General features: G+C 37.9%; 1 protein-coding gene across 2 annotated transcripts in view; it reads left to right on the top strand.

The window, feature by feature from the left end:
- The first annotated feature begins 6169 nt into the window (after nt 1-6169).
- roraa (RAR-related orphan receptor A, paralog a) overlaps nt 6170-25536 on the top strand; it is a 223374-nt gene continuing 204007 nt past the window's right edge. Inside the window, exon 1 of one of the 2 annotated variants that reach the window (XM_032582847.1) lies at nt 6170-6511. In XM_032582847.1, coding sequence (XP_032438738.1) covers nt 6358-6511 — 154 coding nt within the window. In that variant the 5' untranslated portion in view covers nt 6170-6357. The remainder of the gene's footprint in view (nt 6512-25536) is intronic. The other variant, XM_032582856.1, reaches the window with a different exon arrangement.

The following is a 25536-nucleotide window of genomic DNA, read 5'->3' as shown; positions in this document are numbered from 1 at the left end:
CAAAGAGTTAAGTTTTAGTCTCATCTGATCACCGTCTTACTGCAGGGACACATTTTTTCATGTTCTTTTCAATACTTCAGGTACCAAAGACGCTGTTCACTTTTCCATTTTTAAGATGACTTTGACCGACGTTTTACTTTTCCAGCCTTGTTGCTTAGCATGCAACAGGCGATACATTTGAACCTGGGGTTCATGCTGTCATACTGCAGTGAGTCAGGAGGTCAGGGAGATCTGGAGGAACCGAAGCTGAGCAGAAGGAATGAAAGTTGGCCTGTTCGCTTGGCAGTAAGATATTCATTCTGGCTTCCTTTCAAAAAGCCAGCCTTCAGCACAGCACAGCTCCAAAAGTTACATCATGATTATCTTGATGACTTACATGCAGAAGGGCTGTAATGGAAACATGAAAACTGATTCCTTTTGAAATTTCATATTATTTAGTGTGCTGTATTTTCTGCAAAGATTCAGTGGATTTGTTGTCTTGGGATGAACAGATTAGTTGAAGCTTTGATCCTGGACAATAGTCACAACAAACCGAAAAAACTCACTAAATATGCAAGAGAAACAAGACATTTTTGATATATTGCATTTGTTCTACATTTAAAAAGTAACAAGTAATTTATACTCTCCTTTGTTTAAAGAAAAGTATTTTAAAAAAATGTGACTTTAGGTGCCATGTATTTGACAAAAAAGCAGCAAAAGTTCAGTAACAACTTAGCAAAAAGAGCATATTTTTTTATTCTTCCATCGTAATTACAAGGGTTAGTAGCAAATGTTGATTGATTGGTCATCAACAGGTAAGAGAGCCTATACATTTACTATAATTTTTTGTGTGTGTTTGCTCTGATGTAATGTGCACTATCACAGTGTCAAGTGGAAAGAAATAAGCTAAATCATGTAGAAAGGAACTTATTCAAACAATCTATTCTGACAGCGAGAAACATAAAAATATTGAGCACAACAGCTAAACTTTTAAGAAAAAAATCACCCATGTATATTCACCATGCGGTCTCTTAGAGTCCTTAAATAGAGGAACTGAAATAAACTCCCCACATATATCTCAGATTTTGGAGGCCTCCTTTAGACTGTTACATTTTTAAATTAATGAACTAGAGAGAGACTAAAAACATATGGCTTATTTGGAACTATTACCAGCAGACAGTCAGTTTTCTTTAACATAAGCTTGATAGCCTAAGTCTGAGTAGTTGCAGCTGGACAGACCCCAAGACTGCTATAATAATGCACTTTGCACAGAGAAGACCAAAGCAGAGATGTTGGACTTAATTTCTAACGGCACTATTAAACAACTAAAGACACAGTGATGGGGTTTGATGACTAGGCTATCAGTCACAGGACTCTGACACATTCCAGACACCGATACAGAAGTATTTTTATAGCAAGTTATTCTGGATTAAAGTAGGAGGCTATCTGTCTGACAGAATTATCATTTAATATAGTGCGCCCAAGCAAACAATCAAATCTACAACAAAGAATCAAGTTGCTAGATGACCCCAAACTCACTGGAGGCTCCTGCAGAACCATGGGAAATGAATGATAACATACCTCAATAAACTTAAGCAACATTGGAAAATAAAATGCCCATCATTCCTAGGAATGGATGTGACAAGATCTTCATAAGGAGGATTACTTTTGTTAGTTTACTCTCAATTCAATCTGGAGAGACTCACACAGAGAAGAAAATAGCAGTTAAAAAGATTTAATGGTACAATTTCTTTGGCGCTCGGACCCGGCAGAAGACCGTGAGCCGAGGATCGCCGTGAGCAGGCGGTCTGCTCGGCGAGCTCGGGATAGTCTTCCCCCCGGGACCGAAACTGGTGGTGGAGCGGAGCTTGGAGAGGAAGAGCACAAGGGATCCTGGACGACGACCCTCATGGTGAAGGTGGAGAAGGGGAGGAGGTGGGTCGAAGCACGGCTGACGAGCAGGAAGACCCCAGGGTAGCTCGGACTTTTGAAGGTGTCTTTGGACGACGATTGGCTGGAGTGGCGTGAAGCTCCGGTCCGGATTGGCTGCGGTCGGGCGTAGTGATTAGATGATGTGGTGAAGCTGGTCGAGTCTCCCAGTTTGAATTTTCGCCAAGGCTCCATGTGTGCTACTTACACATTTCATCCACTCGTGATGAAAGACATTCATCCACTCCTTCTGAACATTTGCTGAAGTTTTGAAAATGTTGATCAGAAGGGAGTCACTCCTTCTGTTGGTGTGACAAACCAAAACCAAATGTCATATTTCAGAGGTTTTATTATGCTGTTGACATGTTCATAGAGGTTGGAGGTGAAGCCAGGGTGTTAGTGATGAGCATTCAAATTTGGGGCACAGAGAAAGAGAGCCTTTTTCTATTGCTAATACACCTGTCACTTTCATTTTTCATCTGCTTGATCACCCATACTTAATCTGACAATAACAATTTTTCACAGTACTTTGAATCATCACTGTTGTCCTTAGTTAAAATGCTAAATGAATGTAGCCGATGCTTCAGGGTAAACATCACCATATGCATATCCTCCCAATATGTGTGTTTCTTTCATAATGTCACTAACTATATTTTAGGGTTTACCTTTAATTCAAACTCTGAATGATTTTACTGAGTAGTAGCAATAATGGCCTACAATTACTGCAATGGACTGGTGACCTTTCTCGGATTTACCCTGTTTTTTAACCGATGGTGAAAGACTGGGTACAACTGTCAAGTTGTCAAAAGACAATTTTTGAAGGGTGGGAACATTTTGTCCAAATGTTTGTTTCCATTTTGATTAGGCATAATAGTTCATAAATATGATCAAATTCTAACTCTAAATACAAAACTTCTTAACCCTCTGATGCATGACATATTGACTATACAGTCTTCCATGAGTGGGTCATTTTGGGCCCGTGTTTAAATCAATGAAAAAAAACCCGTGTTTTATGTTACTTTTGTCATTTTGATTCAAAATAATGTTTAGTATGATACTTTCTGCTGTGGTTTATTTCACACAAGTATTATTTCATGTTTGAAATATTTTCATTTTTCACTTTTTTAAGCATTTTTGGAAGAAATTGTAGAACATTTGTGACGATTTGTAGAACATTTTTAAAACGAAATGACAACAACAGCAATTTTACAACAACAATGTTGGAACAATGTCAGTGTCCATTACGTGTGTGTGCGTGTGTGTGTGTGGGCAGGGAGAGGGGGGGAGAAAGGGATAGAAAGAGCACGTTTCTTAAAACTTGCTAGCTAACCAACCTAGCTAACATTGTATTCTATTGTGCTGTCTGTATCATGCATGTGAGTGTATGTGTGTATGTGCATTTATTCATCCACCCACCCACCCCCCGCACACACATTTGTGAGGTAAAAATAAAGATTATAAATATATGTAAAAGTTCTTGCTATGTAAAATATTATTATTCAGGGGTGAGACTTAGGACTCAGTGTGTATGGTTCACAAAAAAATGTGTTCCTGACAGTCACAGCTGGTAAGAAACAAAGATTCCCATTAAATTCCATAGAAAATGAATGCAGGTAATTTTGGACCCACTTATGGAAGAATGGGGTAGTAATATAAAACATGCTCTTTCTTAAAATGTGTAAAAGGTAAATAAAAAATTTGAATTGCATGATATCAATAACATGTTTGTTGAGGAATACTTGGAATATGAAGTGATGAAAATTTTTCATTGCAAAGATATTGCAAAAAGATTTCCCCACCAGGTCCAAAAGGACCCACTTATGCACCAGAGGGTTAACACTGAGGTAGTTGTTGCCTCCTCTTCTGCCTATATAAAAAAAGATACAAACATCCACTGAGACTTTATGATTAGAAGAACTCTTCTAGGTGTGTGAATCGTGTGAATCTACCTCTATGGTTTCCAACAAATCCTACAAAAGCATTTTACATAAGAATTTGAGTGAAGATGTTGGTTCAGTCAGCTGCCAAGTTCATTCATAGTCTGCTGTGTCCAGCAGAGAACAGTAGGACTGATATGTATATGGGTTGTATAATCAGCGAATATATAAACTTAGCAAAATTTAAAAACTATCGTAAGACTTGTGGTGTGGAAAGTTTTATGAATTTAAGTTTGTTTCCAGCTTTGAGTATTTAGAGAGTGCTCCTGTCAAAATTGTTAGCAAGTTGATGCCTTTTAAATGTGAGGCAGTCATTGGCAATGAGCAAGACATTTAGTTGTGTAAAGGGAACAGGTTTACATACCATCCTGTTTAAATAGATTTTAAGCAAAATTGTATGTAGCTTTAACTGGATGAGTAAATGCTAAAGGCAAACTTGCTATAAAGAGGACTCTCTTAATCTCGAACCAGTGCTTGAAAATAAACAATGCATCTTAGCTGAGTATGTCAGCTAAGATGACATACTCAGCTTGTTAAAATACTTTGTTAAAATACTTTTATTTTACCTTGTTAAAATACTTTTATAAATCCTGTATTCAGCTTTAACAAGTTACAGCGCTGCTTTTATTCCCCAAATTATTAGAAATTTAAGGTTAGCATATAGATTTTAAAGTTTATTAGGTTACTATTTCAGTAACATTTTATTAGAATTCAGTGTTTTGGAGGGTTTTTAAAATTATTTTATAGTGGAGTGTGACCCAAGCAAAATTTTCATAACTGGATAAAATGTAACTACTTTTCAAGCTAAGAATATGCTATTTTTAAAGGTAGTGGTGTATTTTTTATTTGTTAGAACTTTTACTCATAAATATTAATTATTTCTGAGTAGAAGTAAAATAGAAGCATTTGTGAATTTTCTGAGTAAAATTCACAAATGCTTGTGAATTTTAAACAGTTTACTGGTTAAATCCTCACTAGCTGTTGTATGTGTTCATCAGCAGGATATTTGGTTTACTCCAAACAAAACCAGAAATCCAAAGGTACACATTGAAAATAAGTTTGATGAAAATTCAAATGGGTTGGAGGTGAAAATTTTGTTGTATGAAAATTCAGAGACAATTAATTTGTGATGAGCAAATAACTGTGTTTGAAAGACGACTGCTTATTCACAAGTGAGATACTCAATAGATTTTTTTTCTTTTCTTTTTTAACCATAAACCGAGGAGAAGTTAACTTCTTCTCTTAAACACGCCATTAAAGCAGCTGTTTAAAATTCGTCTTGAAGGGGATAAAGCTTTTGGCTTCGTCACTTTTATGACTTGTGTGAGCAGTCTGCTTGAAGGGCAGGACCATGTCAAAGTCCACGTGCCTTGCTTTCAAGAGGCGTGGTTCCGCTGATCACATGCAGAAAGCATGGTGCTTGCAGGTTTTTTTTTTTTCTTTTTCTTTTTTTCTGCGCAACAAGCGGTGCATGAATTCCGCTTCCTAGAGTGACGTTTGATGGCAGCCACAGACAGCATTGTATCTTAAAACGCATTCTCTCCAAAGCGCTGTCAGCTCTCTCTTTTATCAGGCAGAGCGGAGACCCGCATGTTATTCTGTGAGTAAGGGGGAAGAGTTCTTTCATCAGCTCCTGCAGACTACTCATATATGCAGTCCGCTCCTCCCACAGGGGGATGTTGGAGATTAGGATGATGGTGATTTTTGATGAAAAATAATGAACTGACTACTGACTAGTCCCGTTTGAATACTTTTGCATTAGGATGGGCAGTTTCATGTCTGAAAGAAAGAAGCCTGCAGACTGCTGTAGTGAGGCTCAGCCTGCAAAGGCAATGCCCACTAAAGGAATTTGCAGTGAATATTTCATGCACCTCTGCAGCTTTTGGCTAATTTTGCAGATAAGATGTTCCTAGCTACAACAGCTTTGACAAGAAATACAAAGATAGAACTAGTAAATGATTTACAGAGTAGTTTTTGCAAAACATCACGGATGTTGTAGCTTGACATACAGTGTAATGTTTAAAGTGAATGTTTTTAATCTTGCAATAATTCTGTAATGATGTTTTGTGATAGTTTGGAGCAACTTCAAGTTTCAAACGTAAGAGGACTGTGTTGTGCAAGCAAGCAAAAAAGTATCATCTCTTGATTGATTTAATATCTAAATGCATGCATTCTTTGGTGAAGGCTGCGTTGCATTAAATTACCCCAGTTCTCATGTAAAACTACACAGGGTCGATCAGCTTGGATTACTTTCAGGCCTACCATCTATTCTTCTGCTATTGACAACCTCTCCCTCTTAAGCTTGCATGACTGGAGCTCTCACTAGCGCTGCTAGTGGACAATCAAACCTACACACCCACCACCAGACAGACTCGCATTTCTCATTTCTTACTTCTAGTCTAAATTAGATAGCAGGACGTAGTGTCGGAGCTCACAAGATCGCAGAGAATTAGTTTGAAGCATTAGCATTAGTTTGACAGTGAAGCCGAGAAAAGGAGAGGAAAAAATCAACATGGAGTCCCCTCCAGATCCAGCGAGCGACCCGGGCAACAGCGCCTCGGAGCCGGCTACCCCGGTCAGGGAAACCCCGGTAAACCTGGAGACGCTCCGGAAAGCGGACCATCCAGCCCCGGTTCGAAAGCAGACCTGCTCAAGCACCAACAGAGGTAAGCAAGCAGCAATTTGACAGTTTCGGCGGGTGAGGAACACGGACCGATCGAGGCACATTTTAATCCAACTTCAAAATAAATCAAATCGCACAACCTCCTAAATAACTGCACCCTGTTTTAATTCACCCGTAGCTTTTTTAAAAAAATATATATATTTATATGCAAGCGGGGGTATTTGACCAGTTTGATTGTAATTAGCGCTTTGGTTGGTGTATGTATGTGTGCGCTGCTCCACTGACAGCCAAAATCATGGGGGGTGATACGGTCACAGATGTCACATTTACTCCGACTGCAAGATTAATCAATTATCCAGGAACTCAGACCCCACTAACAGGAGCTGCCCCCCATGCCCACACAGGCCAACCTGCCCGCTCCGGCGCTATTTTGTCAAAGTGTCGAAAGTGAACTTTGGGGAAACTGTGGGTTAGTTTATCGATCAGTCCCGTTCTGTTTGGTCGTAGGGACGTGTCCTCCGCCAGTGCCTCACGCAACGTCGTCTCGCTGGGTTTTCACTGATTTAGGCTGTTCCAATGTGCAAAAAAAGGCGCCCCGACAGCTGGAATATATACTGTTGCAAACCGAAAGGTGCTTTACATATATATATATATTTTTTTACTATTATTAATATTAATATTATTGTTGTTATTATTTGTAACCTAATACTATTTAGCAATAAGGCGGAACAAGCCCCTCATATGAAAAGTCTGGTTCTTCTTACATGATTTATCCATCACGTCCCGTCCATGTTGTACAGTACAAGACAGTATGTTTAACCACACCCCCTCTCCACTGTCTCCAGTATACAGACTAACCGGGCTCGGCCGAGTTCAAAGAAATAAGGATTTCTCTGCTGATTCCCAACAAGCAGAGTTCACATTGTGCTAAAGCGAGCGGTGTAGGTGGGACAATTATTTCATTGAACGTCGGGTTTTGCATGCGTACACTCTCCTCCGGTGCTGCGCGCGAGGGGTATATTTAGAATGTGATATGGTGAATGTGGAATGTAAGCTGGTTATGTAACAGGTTTAGCCATAAACAGAGGCGCGCAACCGAGAGCAGGAATCATCATCAGGATCGCGGATCTTGTTCACTCTTACAGAATAGTGTTCACCCACTCCTCAGCTCCTATCACCACGGTTGCTTAATTTAAACATAAAAAAAGGGTCTCCACTTTTAGCGCTTATTAATACACCTCTTAAAGGCGAAACTGTGGAACTTTGTGGGCTGGCGCGCGCTGCCTGAGCGCTTATGTAATAGAGAGGTCAAGACAGGTAGTTTGGAAGCTTCCTGGATTGATTTCTTCTTTCACAAGTTTGACTTTGAGACACTCCTAACCTGCTGACCCATATTCACCCCACCCTTTTATGCACAGGATTAAAGTGCGTCTGGGAAAGAGAAAGACAGGGAAAAAAGAACGCCTTTGGTGTGTTATGTAATGCTGAATGGGGAGGAAAAAAATAAGTGAGACAATCTCTGCACTATGGAAATATTTTTCTCATCTCACTAAAAGTTTATCTTTCCCTTTTTACAAAGACTAAGGGTGTATGATGGCTACCGTGAGCAGGAGATTGCTTCAAATAAGTGTTAGCAAAACTTTTTGAAAACTTCAAAAAGTCAAATGTGCCTGCTAAAATGTCCTAATTAGTTTAATATGTACTCATTTAATTTTGATGAAGTCAAGTCAGTTTTTCTTCGTTTCTTTTCTTCTTTTTTTTGTCGCTACCACTTTTGGCAAAGAATTCCAACCTTTCCTTTTAAATGGGCTCATCTAACTGTTGAGATCATTTTGCCCAGTCGGTTTACCCTTTCTGCTAAAAAGGGGGGAAAAAGAGGAATGAGTTGTGACGAAGGTATGCGGCATTATTGACACGCTTTAAAAATTTTATTCTAATGATGTGGCATCGTTAGAATAATTTTATCTCGCTCTGAAGCAACCAGCTATGGACTGTTTATGGCAACAGCTGCTTTATGGTTTGGAAGCTCAGCTTGCGAGCGAGTTTGGCTTTAGCTGAATATAGTTGAAGCAGAATATGAGCTTTTTAAATGAAGATGGCATGTAAACCTTATCCCTGGCAGCCACAGCTAATACATGTTGTTTACTGGTATTAAGACATTTGTCAGCTAGTTTAACTTTTACTTTAAGATTGTGACTAAAAGCAGAATAAACCTTTTAAATCTGTTGCATCTAAAAATATATTGTATTGTATCTACTTATTGTATGTAGGACTTTTCCCTCATAAAAAACAGCTAAAAGGCAAATTGTAATAGCAACAACTACCTCAAGTTTAAAATGTTCAGTTTGCAACCAAGTTTGACTTTAGTATTAGCACTGCTAAATTAGTTAAAGCAAAACATAAACTTTTAAAATGAATTTAATATTCATTCTCAAAGGCATGTACCTCTTGCCTGACCATCACAGCTAAGAAGTGTTGTTCATTGGCAACCTCCGTGTTAAGAAACTCGTGTAGCATGCTTGTGTTAGAACTAACACTTAATCTGCTAAAGCTACATAGAAGCTTAAATTCTTAAAATTCTCAACCACAAGCTCTACTATTTTTCCTAGCTTTTAGTAAGTTGATACATTTATTCCCAACACAGTCAATAAAACATACGAGCCTGTTTTCTGCAGGACACCACATGACAAATAAAAATAGTTAGTAGCTGACTAAACCAACATCAGCATCAGGTTTAGATGGGATTTGTTTCCAAAATAAGGTAGCAAGGGCTTTTTGTATTTACTTACCCATGATTCATTGTTACAATGTTCTAATAGTAGGAAATTACTGCAGTTTTTGGAAAAAGAGGTGTCAAACGTAGGACAGCATGGAAATATGCAGGACTTGTAAAATATTTTTTGGGGCTACAGTTCTAGGCTCGATGTCCAAACCTTTTCAGGCACACCACCTTAGACTTTCATGAATAAATTTTTAAGTTGATTGTAAAAGGTAATACTCTGTGCAAAGATGTGAAACTGCCTGTTTGCTCATTTAACAACTGATATACAGCCAAAAATTAGGCTGTAGCTCTGGTGTCTAGATGTTCATTTAGTGGGAGTTTGTGTTAAACACAGTGCTGAAATTTTGCATTTGTGTGCAGTTGTATACTTAATAAGGAAGTAAATAGGTTTCTTTTAAAGGCATTCAAATAGATAGTCATGTTTTTTAGCAGCAGTTAGTTTTTGTTTGGCCCACTGATATATTTATAGATTTAGTAAAAAAAAAAATTTGCATGAGGTACCTGCTGTCTTCTGATTATGCCATTTGCTACTGTTTTAAATCCTGTCAAGTGTTTTTGCCTGCCTGGAATAAAAAAAAAAAAAAAAAGGAAAGATGTTTTGGGAATTGGATTCATAGTATGAAAATAACACCTGATGCTGCAGTATAAAAATATTATTTCTCCTTTTTAATAATCGCTTCACCAGACTTTATCCTGCAGTCTTATTTTGGGGATGCAAAATTAGAACTCTCAGCTTATTTTTTATTTAGATGTTGTGGACACGATTTGGATAAGCAACAAGGACTTTGAAGGGTTTTTGTAGTTCTTTCACACAAAATCTTAGTAGGGTATTGGCGTAGAGGCTGCATGCCACTGAGGTGGACAGTAGTGTTTCTTTGGCCGTGGCATTCTCAAATTCTGGAAATTTGGACTCTCTTGTTTTTGGATGGAAGCTACATGTTCAGCTCGGATAGATCCGGGATTTAAAGCTTCATTATGTGCTACGTTAAAGCTTAAATTAAGTTTCCATCTTCCTGTGTTTTCGATTCCTCAAAGCAAATCAAGTAATAACTTCATTAGCTTCCTTTTGTTTGTACCATTCAGACTCTTAAATGTTATAACCGTCATCCTTTGTCTTCTCTGACACACAGTTCTGCTTCATAAATGGTTACAGCTGCTCCTCATTTAAACTTTGACGTAACGTCTCCTTGTTTATGGGTTTCAAAGGTCAAATGACATTTTTAATGTACCAAATTTATCTGTGTCTCATGTGATTGAAACTTTAGTAGATAAGTAGCAATGCCTTTTCCCCCCCTATAAAGACGTATACACATTATCGTATTAAATAGAAATGTACAATTCTGTTGGTTCCTCTTGTCTTAAGAGAGGAGAATGTAATATCTAACATCTTGTAAAATTTTCATTTAGCAGTTTTTAACTTTACTTTCTAAATTGTGAACTTGCATTTTATCAAGCATGAATAAATAGGCTGAAATGTGGTTGTGAAAGGTTTTACTTTAATGCTCAAAATTCCTTTCATATAATAATTTTTGGTGATTGATTAGGTCACCTTTTGTATGTGATGATTCTAAATGAACTATCCACATGCCTGAACTTTTGTGTAGCAATCAATGCAACATGTTTAAAAGTTGCGTTCCTCGACGTTTAGTCAGAAAAAAAACATGAGCACCAATGTATGCAACCTGCTCCTCACATATAAAATCCACCAGTTAAGATATTTTCCTCACTGTTAGATTTATGTAATTTTATTATGAATTTATGGATATAAATTAAAAATTGACTGGTTTCTTTAGTTATGTATTTATAATTGGTAATTAGAGCTTGTCTGTCACATGTACAGTTAGAAATTCTTGGGCAAGAAAGCCCAAATTAATATTCATTACATTTAAACACCGGAAATAAACTTTGATTTACTTAAGCAAAATCATTTTACAAAAATGTTTATTGCCTAAGGAAGTTGTAAAAATACAATACCTTCTAATAGCTATTTTGTTTGAAATCACTTCTGTGAGACGTCTTTTGTAGCGACCCCTCAAGAAAATCTGCCCCACTCGTAGTCAAACATCTGGTTGAGATGTTCAACCCATTTCATTTTACCCTACAGCATTTCAGTGAGATCACATTTCTGCAAATATTGGTCGATTTTATGGAGACAGCTGTGATGGTGAGCTGTCTCCATAAAATCGGTTAAATTGTGAATATTTATATTGATTGACTCATGATTTCAGAAAATATTGAAACACATGTATTTCAAACGGATTTAACGATGCTGTTTTCTTTGTCTCTTAATAAAGAAACATGATGTAAGAAGAACTTGAAATGCACAATGCATCAGAAATGCATAATCTAAAACACTGGGAAAATTAATATGTAATATATATTAATTACATTTGCTACTTGGTTGAAATATGCTTTTAGTGTAACATATTTTACAAGCTATTGATAAAGGTGTAGTGCCTTAAAAATAGAAAAATGGGTCTAGTAAAGCAAATGTATGATTTGCTTTACTAGAGCAAATCATACATTTGCTTTACCAGAAATACCTTTTAGTAGCATTCAACTTTGCCTGAAAATAAACTTTTGACCTCAAGCATTGAGGCTGGGAAAGTCAGGAATGAGTAAGTTTTTTTTCAGTTAGGTTAGTCAGGCAACTTTTATTTTGGTTTAACATTAGAGGGTTGGCCCCTGGAGGAACAGGCGGGAGTTTAACACTTTTTTTTTTATCTATTATTGAGAGGAGAGCATTTGATCTTTCTCTCGTGCTAGGAGATTGAAATGTATTCAATGAGTTACGATGTGGGAATTGTTAAAGTGTTTGGTACAAGGGAAGCCGTATGAAAAGACTTCATGAAATGAACAAAATGCTTTAGAAAAATTTAACTGGTCGCCCTTGACTCATAAAAATACTAAAACATGTAGAGTATGTTATGCTTTTTACACTTCGCACTAACATGTTGTTGCTTACCTTCTGCAAGAAACAATTGTTTGAGTTCTGTATTTGACCCATGAGGGATTCTATAAGCTTTTAGACCAATTTTATCAAATAACATGTGACTGTTTCCTTTAATATATAATTTGTTAAAATTTCCATTATCTATATCTTGTGTAATGTGATGCAGAAACTTAATTTATTAACATTCAAATGACATCCGGGTGCTTTTAATCAGGCCATGTTTGAAATGTGGGACTTTTTGCTGCTTTACTTACAAAGCCATTTGTTGTCTGTTTCATTATAAACTACCTTGCAAAAGTCTATAAAGATTTTTTGTCACAATTTGACTCTTCTCACTTTGGTTGATTTTTGTTAGGATTTGTGATAGATCAACACAAAGAAATTATCTAACTTTTAAATAGTTCTCCTGAGTGTAATTTCTGTATGAATGTAGTCAATTTACAAAATCCTCAAAAGTTGTTCACTAATGTTAGGGGAACATTATTAAACAAAAGTGTTATGAATAGGGCTGTGACTTTAACACATTAATTTTAATTAATTAATTACATAGTGCTAACATTTTTAATACAAACATTTTTGCATGTATTTTTCATTTTTACATACAAAAGTCCCGAACCGGAACCTTTCTGTTCATTTCTGGTACACCCATAAATTTGATGAACAAGCAACAGTGATGGATGACAAAACCCCTTTTCTTGGCCCCCTGGGGGCCACCTAAAGTGACTGGCTGGTTGAACAGAGCATTAGTCAGAGAAACATTACAAGAAACCAATTGTTACTTGAGAGGAGTTTCAGAGGTCCACAGCTCAGGTGGAAAAGTCTGTGGACAGGGCAGCTATTAGCTGCGTACATTGAGACAAGAGGGAAAAGAAGACAGCAACCTTTGAAAGAAAAGAAATCCTGTTTGTATCAAGAACACAGCAAATGTGAAAGAATGTGCTCTGGTCAGATGAGAACAAAACAGAACTATTTGGCCTACAAGCAAAATGCTATGAATTCTGGAAAACGTACACTGCTCATCAAGCTGCAAGGATGGTGGAAGCAAAACTGTCAGAGAACGGTAAAGACTTGAGACTTGACACTTGACACTAATAATCTTACTCGTTAAGCCACACCTTTAATTAAATGGTTAAGATCAAGGAACATTCATGTTGTAATGGCTCAGTCACTCTACACCTCCATTGAGACCATTTTGCAAGTCTTGAAAATGGTTCTAATGCTCTCAAGACACAATCTGGCTGAACATAAGCTACTTTGAATAGAGGCACACCTCTAACCTCTGAATGTGTAAAGTTGGTCAACAGTAGGCTGTGAAGTACAAAGGCATACAGCATTTTTCCAAGTTTGATTTGTAGCAAATTTTGAAAACCATTCATGTTCCTTCATTTCACACAACACTTCCTGCCAGACTCTTTCATACTAAATGTTTTTATAGATACCTTTGCAACACATTATATATACGAAAACCAGTCTGATAGAATTATACCCTTACTCAAACTTTAACGAGAAAATTTATTTGGATTTATTTTAGGTGAAGCTTGAACAAACTAGTGTGCAACCTCTAACAGGCAGTTCTAATTAAACAAACTCAAGAAACTTAACTGACATCAGTGACGAAAGTTTTATTCCACTGGGATGGTTTATTTTGGAGTTTGAATCACCAGTGACTTAACTGGGGCTGGCGAGGAAATTTCAGCTTGTGACAGACACCAGATTTGATTTGAAATCTCCAGTGGTGATTGAAGGCTTAGATCTGTGGCCCATTTACAGAAGTTTGAATCTTAGATAGGAAAAATTTGAATAGTTTTGACCGGAACTACTCCAGATGCATTATTGGAGAGCGTTAAAGGAGTCTAAATTTAATGTGGTACACTGTGACCTAAGTACTGGTTGGCTTCACGCAGCTCTGTGGCTCTCTGATATGAAATGGATTCCTCAGAAGAGGACGAAAGGGAAAGAAGTGGCTAGAGCAGTATAAGGGATTGCTCTGAGGGTTTCTTATGTCACATCAAGTGCCAGGCCTTTCACGTTTCCTCTATTGTGGGTGGTGGAAAGCCCCTTGAGAGGGGAGGTAAGCCCCCTCACATGGAAAATCCTAGTGGACAGGAAGTTTGACCCAACAGTATCTTTCAAACTATCTGTCTTTTGGCTTTAAACAACAGAAACTAAATGCATGTTCATGCTGCTTGACACTATTTGTGAATATTCATTATCTTAAACCCAGACAGTGTATACACTCTTAGAAAAACCATACACAGTGGTTTTCTTTGCAAAAAGTATTTATACCTCATTGCCATTTTCACCTTTTTTTCATGCTACAACCAAAATCATCAATGTGGTTTATTTGCATTTTATGTAATAGGCCACCACAAATTGCTCCTTGCTTTTGACATAGAAGTACAAAATGTTACACAATAAAAAAAAAAAAAAAAAAAATATATATATATATATATATATATATATATATATATACTGTATATTATATATATATATATATATATTTTTATATATACATCAAAGTCAGGATAATGGGCTGGTGTGTGTTTTGTATTCAATCCCCTTCAGAAAAGTAGCCAAGAGGTGCATAGTAACTGGCACTAGTAAGTTTTCTTAATATGTTTTTTTTTAAATAATTTGTACATTTATATTTTTTGGAAAGTGCTTAATTTTTTTATCAATATTTAAATTGCTCTATTTTTGTTGTACAATTACAGTAACTAAGCAGATTATACTTAAACTACATTTTAGCAGCAAAGTAGCACACAACATAATTAAGTACCAGATGTAATAAATTAAACTGTCAGATAAAGACAATTTATTCATGATTTTGAAAGACTGCAGTCAAGTGTCCATTTAATTTTGCTAAAATTTAAATATGGAGTATGTGTAACTTATTTCTCACAGGTTACCTAGTTCATTGCTGCTAAGATTGTAATTAGAACAAATATTCAGTGACATCAGTCAATTGTGAACTGTCTAGATATTAATTAAATCTTCTCAAAAATTTCTCGAGAATGAAATTCAAAGTGGTTTCTTTAAATGGCTTTTGTGATTGCAATGTCCAAAACATTTAGTTGCAGTTTTGAACAGCACATTCTCCTGTAGTTCAAATATATTTAAACTTTTTCTTTGCATTTTACTCAAAATTATTGTAACAAAGTGTCACTTTGTTTCAAAATCGATTTGTTCTTGTTTTTCTTCTGCAAAGACAACGAAGCTGGCCGGAGCAATGATGCAAAGACGGATAAACTACAAAAAAAAAAAAACTTGCAATGGACTGAGATGGATATTTAGCTTAAAAAAAAATACTAGACCAAACCTCCTTACAAAATAACAGATTCCTTCCACTTCAGCCAGCTGTGCACTACTTTGCGATGGTGTATCACAACACTTTGCAATATAATACACTGACGTTTCAGGTTGTAATGACATAAAATGTGAAAATGGTACAAATATGTCTTTAAGGGCCAAGTATATCCAACTTGTAGCTCCTTATGCAGCCTGCTACAGAAAGAAAACAGCATTTTAGGTTTGCCCACTGCTTTTGCATTTGTCTTATTTAAAACTCTGACAGCTAACACTGTAAAACCCAAAGTATATTATTCAAGCAGCTCAACCAAAGAGCCTCTTAACTATTATTTATTTTGCTTTCTGTGGGGCTTTCTAAATGGCTCTCTGCTTTTCTTTAAAGGCTCTGTTGAATGGCAGAATATCACATCAGATTGAAAGAAACATGGTTATATCTAAGTATGATCTGGAACAAAGCAGAACAAGCCATATTCTTTTTCTGTATTTTAAATATTAAAATAATTTACTGATGTCTGCACTTATGGCTTTTCAGAGTTGATTAAATATAGGATATTTTTGGAAAATATAAGAGTGCTAACAGGAAGTTCCAAAGGATCTGTTTGTGCTGTATTTTTCATCTGAACTTTTCCATTTTATTATTTAAAAATATATATATTTATGTAAAAATTTTTTACATTTTAGAAATTTCAAGAAGGTTTTCCTAGATTTGGTAGAATTAGTTATTAATTGTATTAATCTCACAAAGTTTATCCACCAAATATTTTTTTATTTTTTGGATGCATAGGAGAAAAGATACAAGTTGAAAAAAGAGTATCATTTCTGATGGCTTGATTATTTATATTGGAATAACAAGCACAACTTAATCTCATAAATAAAAAAGAGGGAGATACAGATCCGTCCCCTCCAGGTACTGGCGGCACTTAATCGAATTAGCTCCACTCGCAGGCTTGTCGGGCTCTTCAAACACCCCTGGTGACTTCTGAGTGCAGATTACAATCAGCTACTATTTTCAGCCTTTGATTAAAATCTGGTGAGGTTGGACAGAATTTATTTGAGCGGAGAGCTAACTAATTATTAACTTTGCAGCCCATCTTTCTCTCTCATTTTTTAAATTTTATCTGACTAGTTTTAAGGGCCAAAAGCCTAGAGTACACCCCCAAATATTAATTCTTAATATTTTTAGGTTCCATGTAAAAAAAAAAAAAAAAAAATCTTTTTTAGATTAACTTAACAGTTGAATGTTAAGGAATCTAGCTGGTCATTCAGATTACCTCAAAGCAACTCTTACTTGATAAGATAATAGAAGATTATCACAGTTGTTTATAGCTCACACAGCATGTCACAGAAACATTGTTAGGCACTTGTCAGTGACAATTCTGCTCCTTTGTTGCTTTTACAAGGCAGCTTTTGAATATGAATAAGTCACTAATGAATATTTGCTTCCTGTGTGTAAGAACTGATTACTTTAGGAGGCATAGCAAGAGAATGAGTGTGGTACGATGGGGCTCAATCAGTGCAGCACTGCTGCACTGCTTTCTGACAGTGATTGAAAGACGGAGTCACTCTTTGCCATGTGCGAGTCTGCTATCCATATTCGCTGACAAATATCTGCTGTCTGATCAATCAATATTTGCAGCTTTATTCAGTAATTTAGTGCATAAGTGGCAATAATTAATGCCGGGCTGGGTTGTTAAAAGCCTATTTTTATGTGACAGACCAAAATAGACAGGATACAAAAATAGGAAGATTGAATCGTGTGGTCGACATTTCTTATAGACCGCACTATGTACAGATTACAAACTTTGGATTTTTGATGGACTTGGTTGGCTCTTAGTCGGTTTGATTTCCATATCGGAAGCTTTATTTCTTTGTGGATTATTGTTTATGTGCTGAAGACGGCCACATTTTCAGAAAATGTAAAGGTTTATTAAAGTTAAAAAATTAAAGAAAAAAATGTTTGTGATTTTGCTTTATGACGTTTCTGTAAATATATTTTGACTTACTATTCATGTTTTCCATCTCCTTAACATTTTCTGCTCTTATATGACTAAAAATATCTGCAATATTAATCTAATGTTTTCCAAGGTTAAACAATTGTGGCTTGTGATGGTAATTAATTTCTGCTCGCTTCACTTGCCATGTTTGGGTTCTGCTTGTTGGCTCAGGCCCAAAGTGTCTTCTAAAGGACCCTCTTAATCTCTGCTAGGGACGGGTGGAAATTTGCACTCTTGTAATTGAACCAAATTCAAGTTATTATTAATTATGCACCAATCATACTGTCATACAATCCAGGTGTTCCTCAATACTTTTTATTTCTTTTTTTTTTTTTTTTACTCTTTTGAATTTTTTTTAGAATTTTGGGGAAAGTTTCAGATTTGTTTCTTAACTACTTTTTAAACCTTGTACCACCTATTGAAGCTGATATGATTAATTTGCTTCTCACAAATCTTTAAATTCTTATTTCCAACTTAACCGCATTGCATTTACAAGTTGGAAAACCTGTTGCATTTGCTCATTATTTTGCTCAGGTGACCAGACTAACTCACTACTGTTGCTGTTGTCCAAACGAATAACTGAATAACTGTGTAGGTTTTATATATTTCCTTAAAAAAACAACAGAGACATGGCAACATAGATGTTTTAGAATGTGTTTTAGACCTGCCTCACTCTGACCAGCTGTCATCTTGTCTCCCAAGTGAAAATCTTTCTGTTTCTTCAAACTCTGGTCACTGAGAGTAGTATGGAGTACAAGCTAGAAACTGATGCAGAGAGCAACTCCACAAAACCTCACTTCCAAAAATCAAAACTATTCCCTTAAATACTTGATCATCTTTGGCCTAAAACGCAGAAACATTTGCCACAGCTTGAAACTAAGGCTGCAGGCAAATTCTCAGAGAACTTTAAGATGTGCTGTATTAGCTTGGGGCTAGACCTCTCTTTGCCTTCAAAAGTTGTTTGAAATCATCAGCTCCACTCTTCACCTAGCAGGTAACCAGTGGAAAGACCTACATTACATGTTCAGCTATACTGTTTTGTCTGCCTAAATCTGTCAAAAGCATTGCTGTTGAATTTTGAATGATTCCTGAAAGTGCAAGAGACTGGTGATTGATGTTCAAAAATAATACAGTCAAAACATGAAGAGAAAGTGTTATTTTGCCATGTGTTACGTCCACAAAGGGCACAACATACTTGAGGACACGAAGACAAAAATGAGGATTCAAAAGTAATTTTTATTTTCAATTCTCTCGAGCTTTTCTTTAAGATGAGCTTCTTTTGATTTTTCTGTGAAGAAAAAAGAGAATTAAATCCTCGGTTCCCCGTGTCCCAAAAAAGAAAGAACACAAAAATCCCAAAGTATAAACAGAAAGTTGGACCTGATGAGCCGGTCAAAAAGAACAAAATGGTACAGCAGGGGGCCAACCCTATACAGGGCCGTCGAAGCCCCTGCTAGTACCGGACTACAAGAAAAAAGAAACTACTGTTAAAGAAAAATCGAAAACAAGACAACCGGTCCCACCAGGTCAAAAATTACAACAAAAAAACATCAACCAAACAAACAGCTAACCAAAACTACCGTGTGGCAGGCTGGAGACGTGCGCACTGCGTCAGAACGCATCCTGGGTGTTGGTTGGGAGTGGGCGTCGCCTTTACCTGGCGCAATCCAGCTTATTTATAGGCTGTCCAACAGCGTCACAAATTAACGGACCAATTACAAGAAAGAATTATCAAAACTCCAAAGTATATTAAACAACAACAACAAAAATCATACAACTAACTTCTATACAAAATAATCCAAGTGAAAAAAAATAGACAGAAATAAATACAATGTGCCGGAGCACATAACACCCCCACACAAAGACTCTGAATGGGGATTGAGGCAACCTGTAAAAAAAAACTCAACCCATTCAGAAAAAGAAAGGTAAACAGACTAAAGTCGTGAAAGAGCGTCGGGTTGGAATGTCTGCAAACAGCGATCTACAAGACTGGATCAAATTAATGACATCAGCCTGCTTGAAAAAATCAAGGTGAGACAACAGGAGAGGTAAGTCCCCCAACACCTCCGAATTTGGAAACTGTCCTTCTGAGGCATCCGGGAAAAAGACGTCACCTTCAGGGTCAGCACTGGACAGCTCCTTCCGTGCGTCCGCACCGACGCATGAGACAGCTCGTCCACTGGAAACGCAACTCACCGCCTTAATCACAGAGGGCGCACGCTCGATGTAAGGCTCCAGCATGGTAACATGACATTGGCGTGACGCCCGCCTCCGATCAGGAGTAGAGACCACAGAATCACTAGCGCTGACCTTACTCTTGATCACATAAGGACCACTGTAGCGTGCTTGCAAGCTGGAACCAGGAACCGGAAGTAACACCAACACTTTGCCACCAGGCTCAAAAACCCTCACGGCCGCCTTTCTGTCAAATAACGACTTCATTTTAGCCTGTGCAGTTTGAAGATTTTCTTTGGCTATCTCGCACGCACGGCTCAGCTTCAGTCTAAAATCACTGACGTAGTCCAATAAATTTTGGTCAAATCTTTCACACAACCACTTCCCCTTCAATAGTCTTAAAGGACCACGAACAGTGTGAACAAAAACCATGTCCGACGGGCTAAACCCCAGAGACTCCTGAACCACTTCCCATATAGCAAACAGTTGTAAATGTACCCCTTCATCCCAGTCCTTTCCGAACGCCAAACAGTAGGTCCTAAGCATTGTTTTTAACGTTTGACGGAAACGCTCGAGTGCGCCCTGACTTTCCGGGTGATGGGCACAAGAATGACAGTGTTTTACGTCAAGTTGATTTAAAACCTGTGCAAATACTTTAGACATAAAGTTAGACCCCAAGAACTTATTCCCCGCTTTGGTTCGAGGCAACGGACCCACACAGTCAACCAATACTCGTTCAAATGGTTCAGAGATGGCTGGAATGGGATACAACGGAGCAAGAGGAATAGTCTGATTGGGTTTTCCAGATTTTTGACAGAAATGACACGAATTACAGTAGCGCACGACATCACTCTTCAACCCTGGCCAAAAGAAATGACGCAAAATGCGATCATAAGATTTCTGTATGCCAAGGTGACCAGCTAGTGGACTGTCATGTGCTAGTCGCAAAATCTCTGGTCGATATGGGGCTGGGACAACAATTTGTTTCATAATACTCCATTCTTCAACAGGGGAGACAGTCAAAGGCGTCCATTTACGCATCAAAACCCCATCATTTAAAAAATAACCAGTAGACATGAAGTCAGACTCATCAGTTAATGCATCGTTAAACAAAGATGCTAAGCTTTCGTCAGTTTTTTGGAGCGCCATCAGCTGCTGTCTGGACAATGACAGAGCCTTGACATCAAACATGTCCTCCTCCACACTTTTCTTTAATGGGACCTGTTCGGGTTCAGCGTTGCACAGAAAAGTTTCACTCAAATCCAGGTCATCAATATCTTCCTCTTGTTGACGCCTAAGTGCTGCGCGCGTAACTGCGCACGACGCGAACACATCCGGGAAGATAAGAGCAAGCTCATCCGGACAGGTGCGCAACACCGGGACGGGTTGTAACGTCTGGAGTAACTAACACTCGACCCCCAGCCAAATCGTTGCCCATGATCATGGAGACGCCGGGTATGGGGAAACTAGGGCGCACGCCAACCACAGCGTCACCAGACCACAGCTCAGACTGGATCACGACTTTGTGCAGAGGAACACCAAAGTGTTGCATGCCAAAACCACGAACCGGCACATCCGAACCAATAGCAGTGTCATCATCCAACGGCAAAATCCCCTCCAAAATAAAGGATTGAGAAGCAGCAGTATCCCGCAATATTTTTACAGGGATTTTCTCACCCGCAGGAGACACAGAAACAAATCCGTCCATAACGAAAGGCTTAAAATCAGCATACTCACAAGACTTTTTATTTGAATGTGACTGGGTAACGTGATTTACCGTTTGAACTAGAGCGACCGGCTTAGTGGTCTTCTTCTGTAAAACCGGACAATTGGCCACAATGTGCCCACTCTTCTTACAATAAAAACACGTCACATTCGGTTTTAAATCCAACACAAGGTCTGACTGACATTCGACGCCATTGAGCGCAGCAGGTGTATCGGATTCAACGAATGAAACAGGCTTCACACACCCCTTCCCGTTATGTTCCGATTTGTCAAATATTTTAAAAACATGAGAGCGCTCAAAATTAGCTTTGTGCGTCAACATGTACTCATCAACGAGCACTGCCGCTTGCGACACGTCTGACACTTTATTTTCATTCAAGTAGGTGGTAACTCTGTCCGGCAAGCTATTTTTAAAATCTTCCATTAAAATAAGCTGCTTAAGTTGTACAAAATCCGCAACATTTTTAGCAGAGCACCAGCGATCAAAGAGAATTTCTTTGTCTCTAACAAATTCCACATAAGTCTGATTATACTGTTTCTTTAACTTACGAAATTTTTGGCGATAAGCCTCAGGCACTAATTCATACGCCCGCAAAATAGAATTTTTAACCTTGTCAAAATCAAGGCTATCTGCCACAGACAGAGACGCATATGCCTCTTGCGCTTTGCCACTTAATGTACACTGCAACAACAAAGTCCACACCTCTTTAGGCCATTTAAGTGTGAGCGCCACCCTTTCAAACAACGTGAAATATTTATCAACATCTCGCTCATTAAATGGAGGAACCAAGCGAACATTTTTACACACATCAAAATCATTTGATTGGGATTGCGAAGACGCAGCACCAAACTCAAGTTCTTTCAAACGCAGTTCGGCTTGTATCTCCACTTTCCTCTGTTCCAGATACAGCTCCTTCTCTCTCAAAGCAAGCCGGCCTAATTCAACTTCAAGTTCCTTCAAACGAACCGGATCATCTGGCCAAGAAGCTCTGGATGGAGACCCAACAAGACTTTTCGGTAAACTTGTAGCAGGAAAAATCCCAACCTCAACCAGTGCTGCCAACAACTCAGCCTCAATTGTTCCTCTTTTAGCACGTTTATTTACCGTAACCTTGAACTGATCGGCTACCAACAGCAACTGATCCTTTGTGCAGGTACCCAAGGACTCAAACGTGGGCTTCCTAACAAACTCATCCAGGTCAAACTCCATGTCTAGACCACAGAATCAAGCCACACTCCGCGCTAAAAGCCCATGCACAAACAAAAGCTACCAGAAAACCACGCCCACTATCTCAATTAAACCACCGCAACGCACACCAGCTGTTCCAAACTGCAGAGAAAAACCACACAACCGGAACAAACGCAAAACAAGCTCAGGACACAACTAGGCGCTAAAGGTAAACCTTGTTTAGACGAGCCCCCATAAATATGTTACGTCCACAAAGGGCACAACATACTTGAGGACACGAAGACAAAAATGAGGATTCAAAAGTAATTTTTATTTTCAATTCTCTCGAGCTTTTCTTTAAGATGAGCTTCTTTTGATTTTTCTGTGAAGAAAAAAGAGAATTAAATCCTCGGTTCCCCGTGTCCCAAAAAAGAAAGAACACAAAAATCCCAAAGTATAAACAGAAAGTTGGACCTGATGAGCCGGTCAAAAAGAACAAAATGGTACAGCAGGGGGCCAACCCTATACAGGGCCGTCGAAGCCCCTGCTAGTACCGGACTACAAGAATGTAGAAAATAAATAAACTAAGTTGAGTCTTAGTAGTTAACTTAACATTTTGAAATAATATGTTCCATTAAGGGAAAAATAAAGCATTGACTTTACTGATGTGTTTTAGCATCAGTAAGAAGAACTTTGTTTATGGAGAGCAAACCGTAATGGGTTTTAAGACATTTGAATTTGATATGTATTTGTATGCTTTGAAACATTGTAAGTGATGTTTTGTATTATTACAGTAAAAGGTGAAAGCTTACAATAAGTTCAGCAATTTTGATAAGACATGGCTATTACTTCATATCAAATAAATTATTGGTTGCTGTGATAGAAACAGTTTAGTTTGTGCATTTTATTTCCACTGATGCTTGCTCTTTGTGATCTCATAAAATTTTGCCAGACTGGCATTTAGTAGCTGAGAGAAGATGGAACTAGTTGGGTAACGTTACAAAAGCAGTCAGCTTGATTCCCCACATTAGGACAACATAGCTAAACTTTGACAGACCTGAGCGCTTATCTCATATGCATGTTGTTAAGGCCATGTATCATGTGATGTAGGTGTGATTCCAGACAAAGAACATTGGACAGGAGAGATTGATGGTGGTGTCCAGAGTCAGGCAGATAACATCTGATTTGTGCTTGAAAGAGACTGGTCCAGAACACTTGTCTCCTTGCCAACTCAAATGATGTAAAGGATTTGTTGAGGAGGTGAACCGTTTCCTTGCTCAGTGCAAATTCAGGGCCACATTCAGAGACGATCCCAGGAAGACTGAGCCAATGTGGCCCAGAGCGCTCGGCAGCACATGATCCATGCATCAGCCTCACCTGGGAAAAACTCACACAGGCATGGGGGTCATTTGTTTAGCACAGGTGCATCATGTCTCCGTGTCTCCCACACAGTCATGCGCACGCACACACACACACATATGGGCACACTTGAATGCATGCTCAGAAACATGAACATGGCTAAAGGCAAACACATGCGTTGATAAAAGGCTGTCTGTTTGCTTGGAAAAAAGTCCTAAGCCCCTTGTTAAGATTGGTTGTCTCTGATGCTTTTAATGTCTATCTGCCGAGGTCAATAAAATATTTCTAGGCAAAGGAAAATATTTCAGATGAAGTCTAAAAATCTGGATTAGTATTCACCTCTTTTTACTCTGATACCTGTGGCAAAAATCCAACAATTATTGAACTAACAGCCCTGTAAACCCAAGAAACGCAGCAGGGAGATAATTTAAAGTCTGTAATGGGATTAGTTTTAGCAACAGTATCCTAAGCTTCCAACATCTCAAGATGCATAGTTCAGTCCATCCAATCTGACTTAATTTGAGCTATTTTGTAAAGGAGAAAATTGTACCATTACAAGGAAAACCTCTACATATATTCACATATGTAGTGATTACTTATATAGGTGATATGGCTCTTCACCTAAGATGCTAAGCTGCTTATATAGATAATTCAGACCAACTTGGTCTGAATTATTCTGGACTGGTCACCAATTCTTCAAAGATGTTTTGGCTTTTGAAACCTATGAAAAAACATCTTAAAATAATTAATAAAATAATAATAATCTATTGTCAATATTGTATTGCTATAACCGTTCCAAGTCCAGGAGGATCTCACTCAGGGAAGTGTCCATTCAGGTGTTGCCACTGATTCATACAGTATCTCTATTCAACCCCAATATGTATTTCCTTCCTAATGAATGTTTTCTTTTCTCAGGATTTTTAATCCAATTTGTCCAATTTAACCAATATATCAACCAATTTGTCTACAACTATAAATGCCAGCTTATGTTGTATTTTTCAAATATGTGAAATTATACTGAGAAAAAAAAGCATAAGCTGAAATAAATTTTGGAGTAGTTTTTAGATTTCTTTTTTTACTTTCTTCCACTTCTTCTATTAAAAAAATCATAGCTGTTGGGGCTTTTCTAAAATTCAATGGTTACATCACTTTTGTTATAATTTTCCACCTATTAGTCACATCTCAATTTCTCATTACCTCCTTCTAACAAAGTCTACAATTACACCCTCAAAATGATGGTGTGGCAAAAAGAAAAATGTTATAAAGAAAATCTGTTCCCTTTGTTAATTCAGCTGAATGAGTCGTCCAACTCAGGTTATTGGTGTGTGAAGCAGATGGTGAAAAGATAGTGTATAATAGATCGCGGTATTAACTGCAGCACATGCTGGGAATGTCAGTGGATGGCACACAGCAGAGTAAGAGAGAAGGAATGACCTTCTGTCCAATCATTTACCCTTTTGTGCCCCCCCACACTGTTCTGAAATTACTTTGTTTTAGCCAATTAAAAGAGCTGGCTCAGGATCAAGCAGCCTGCCATTTTTTGCTCACCTACGCCCATGTGACATTATCACTCTGTCACAAGGAGAGATAGCGGTAAGTAGGA

Source organism: Xiphophorus hellerii, chromosome 2 (assembly GCF_003331165.1).
Source record: "Xiphophorus hellerii strain 12219 chromosome 2, Xiphophorus_hellerii-4.1, whole genome shotgun sequence".
NCBI classification, from domain to species: domain Eukaryota; kingdom Metazoa; phylum Chordata; class Actinopteri; order Cyprinodontiformes; family Poeciliidae; genus Xiphophorus; species Xiphophorus hellerii.
The sequence above is the reverse complement of the archived record's forward strand: the minus strand, read 5'-3'. Positions and strand labels throughout refer to the sequence as shown.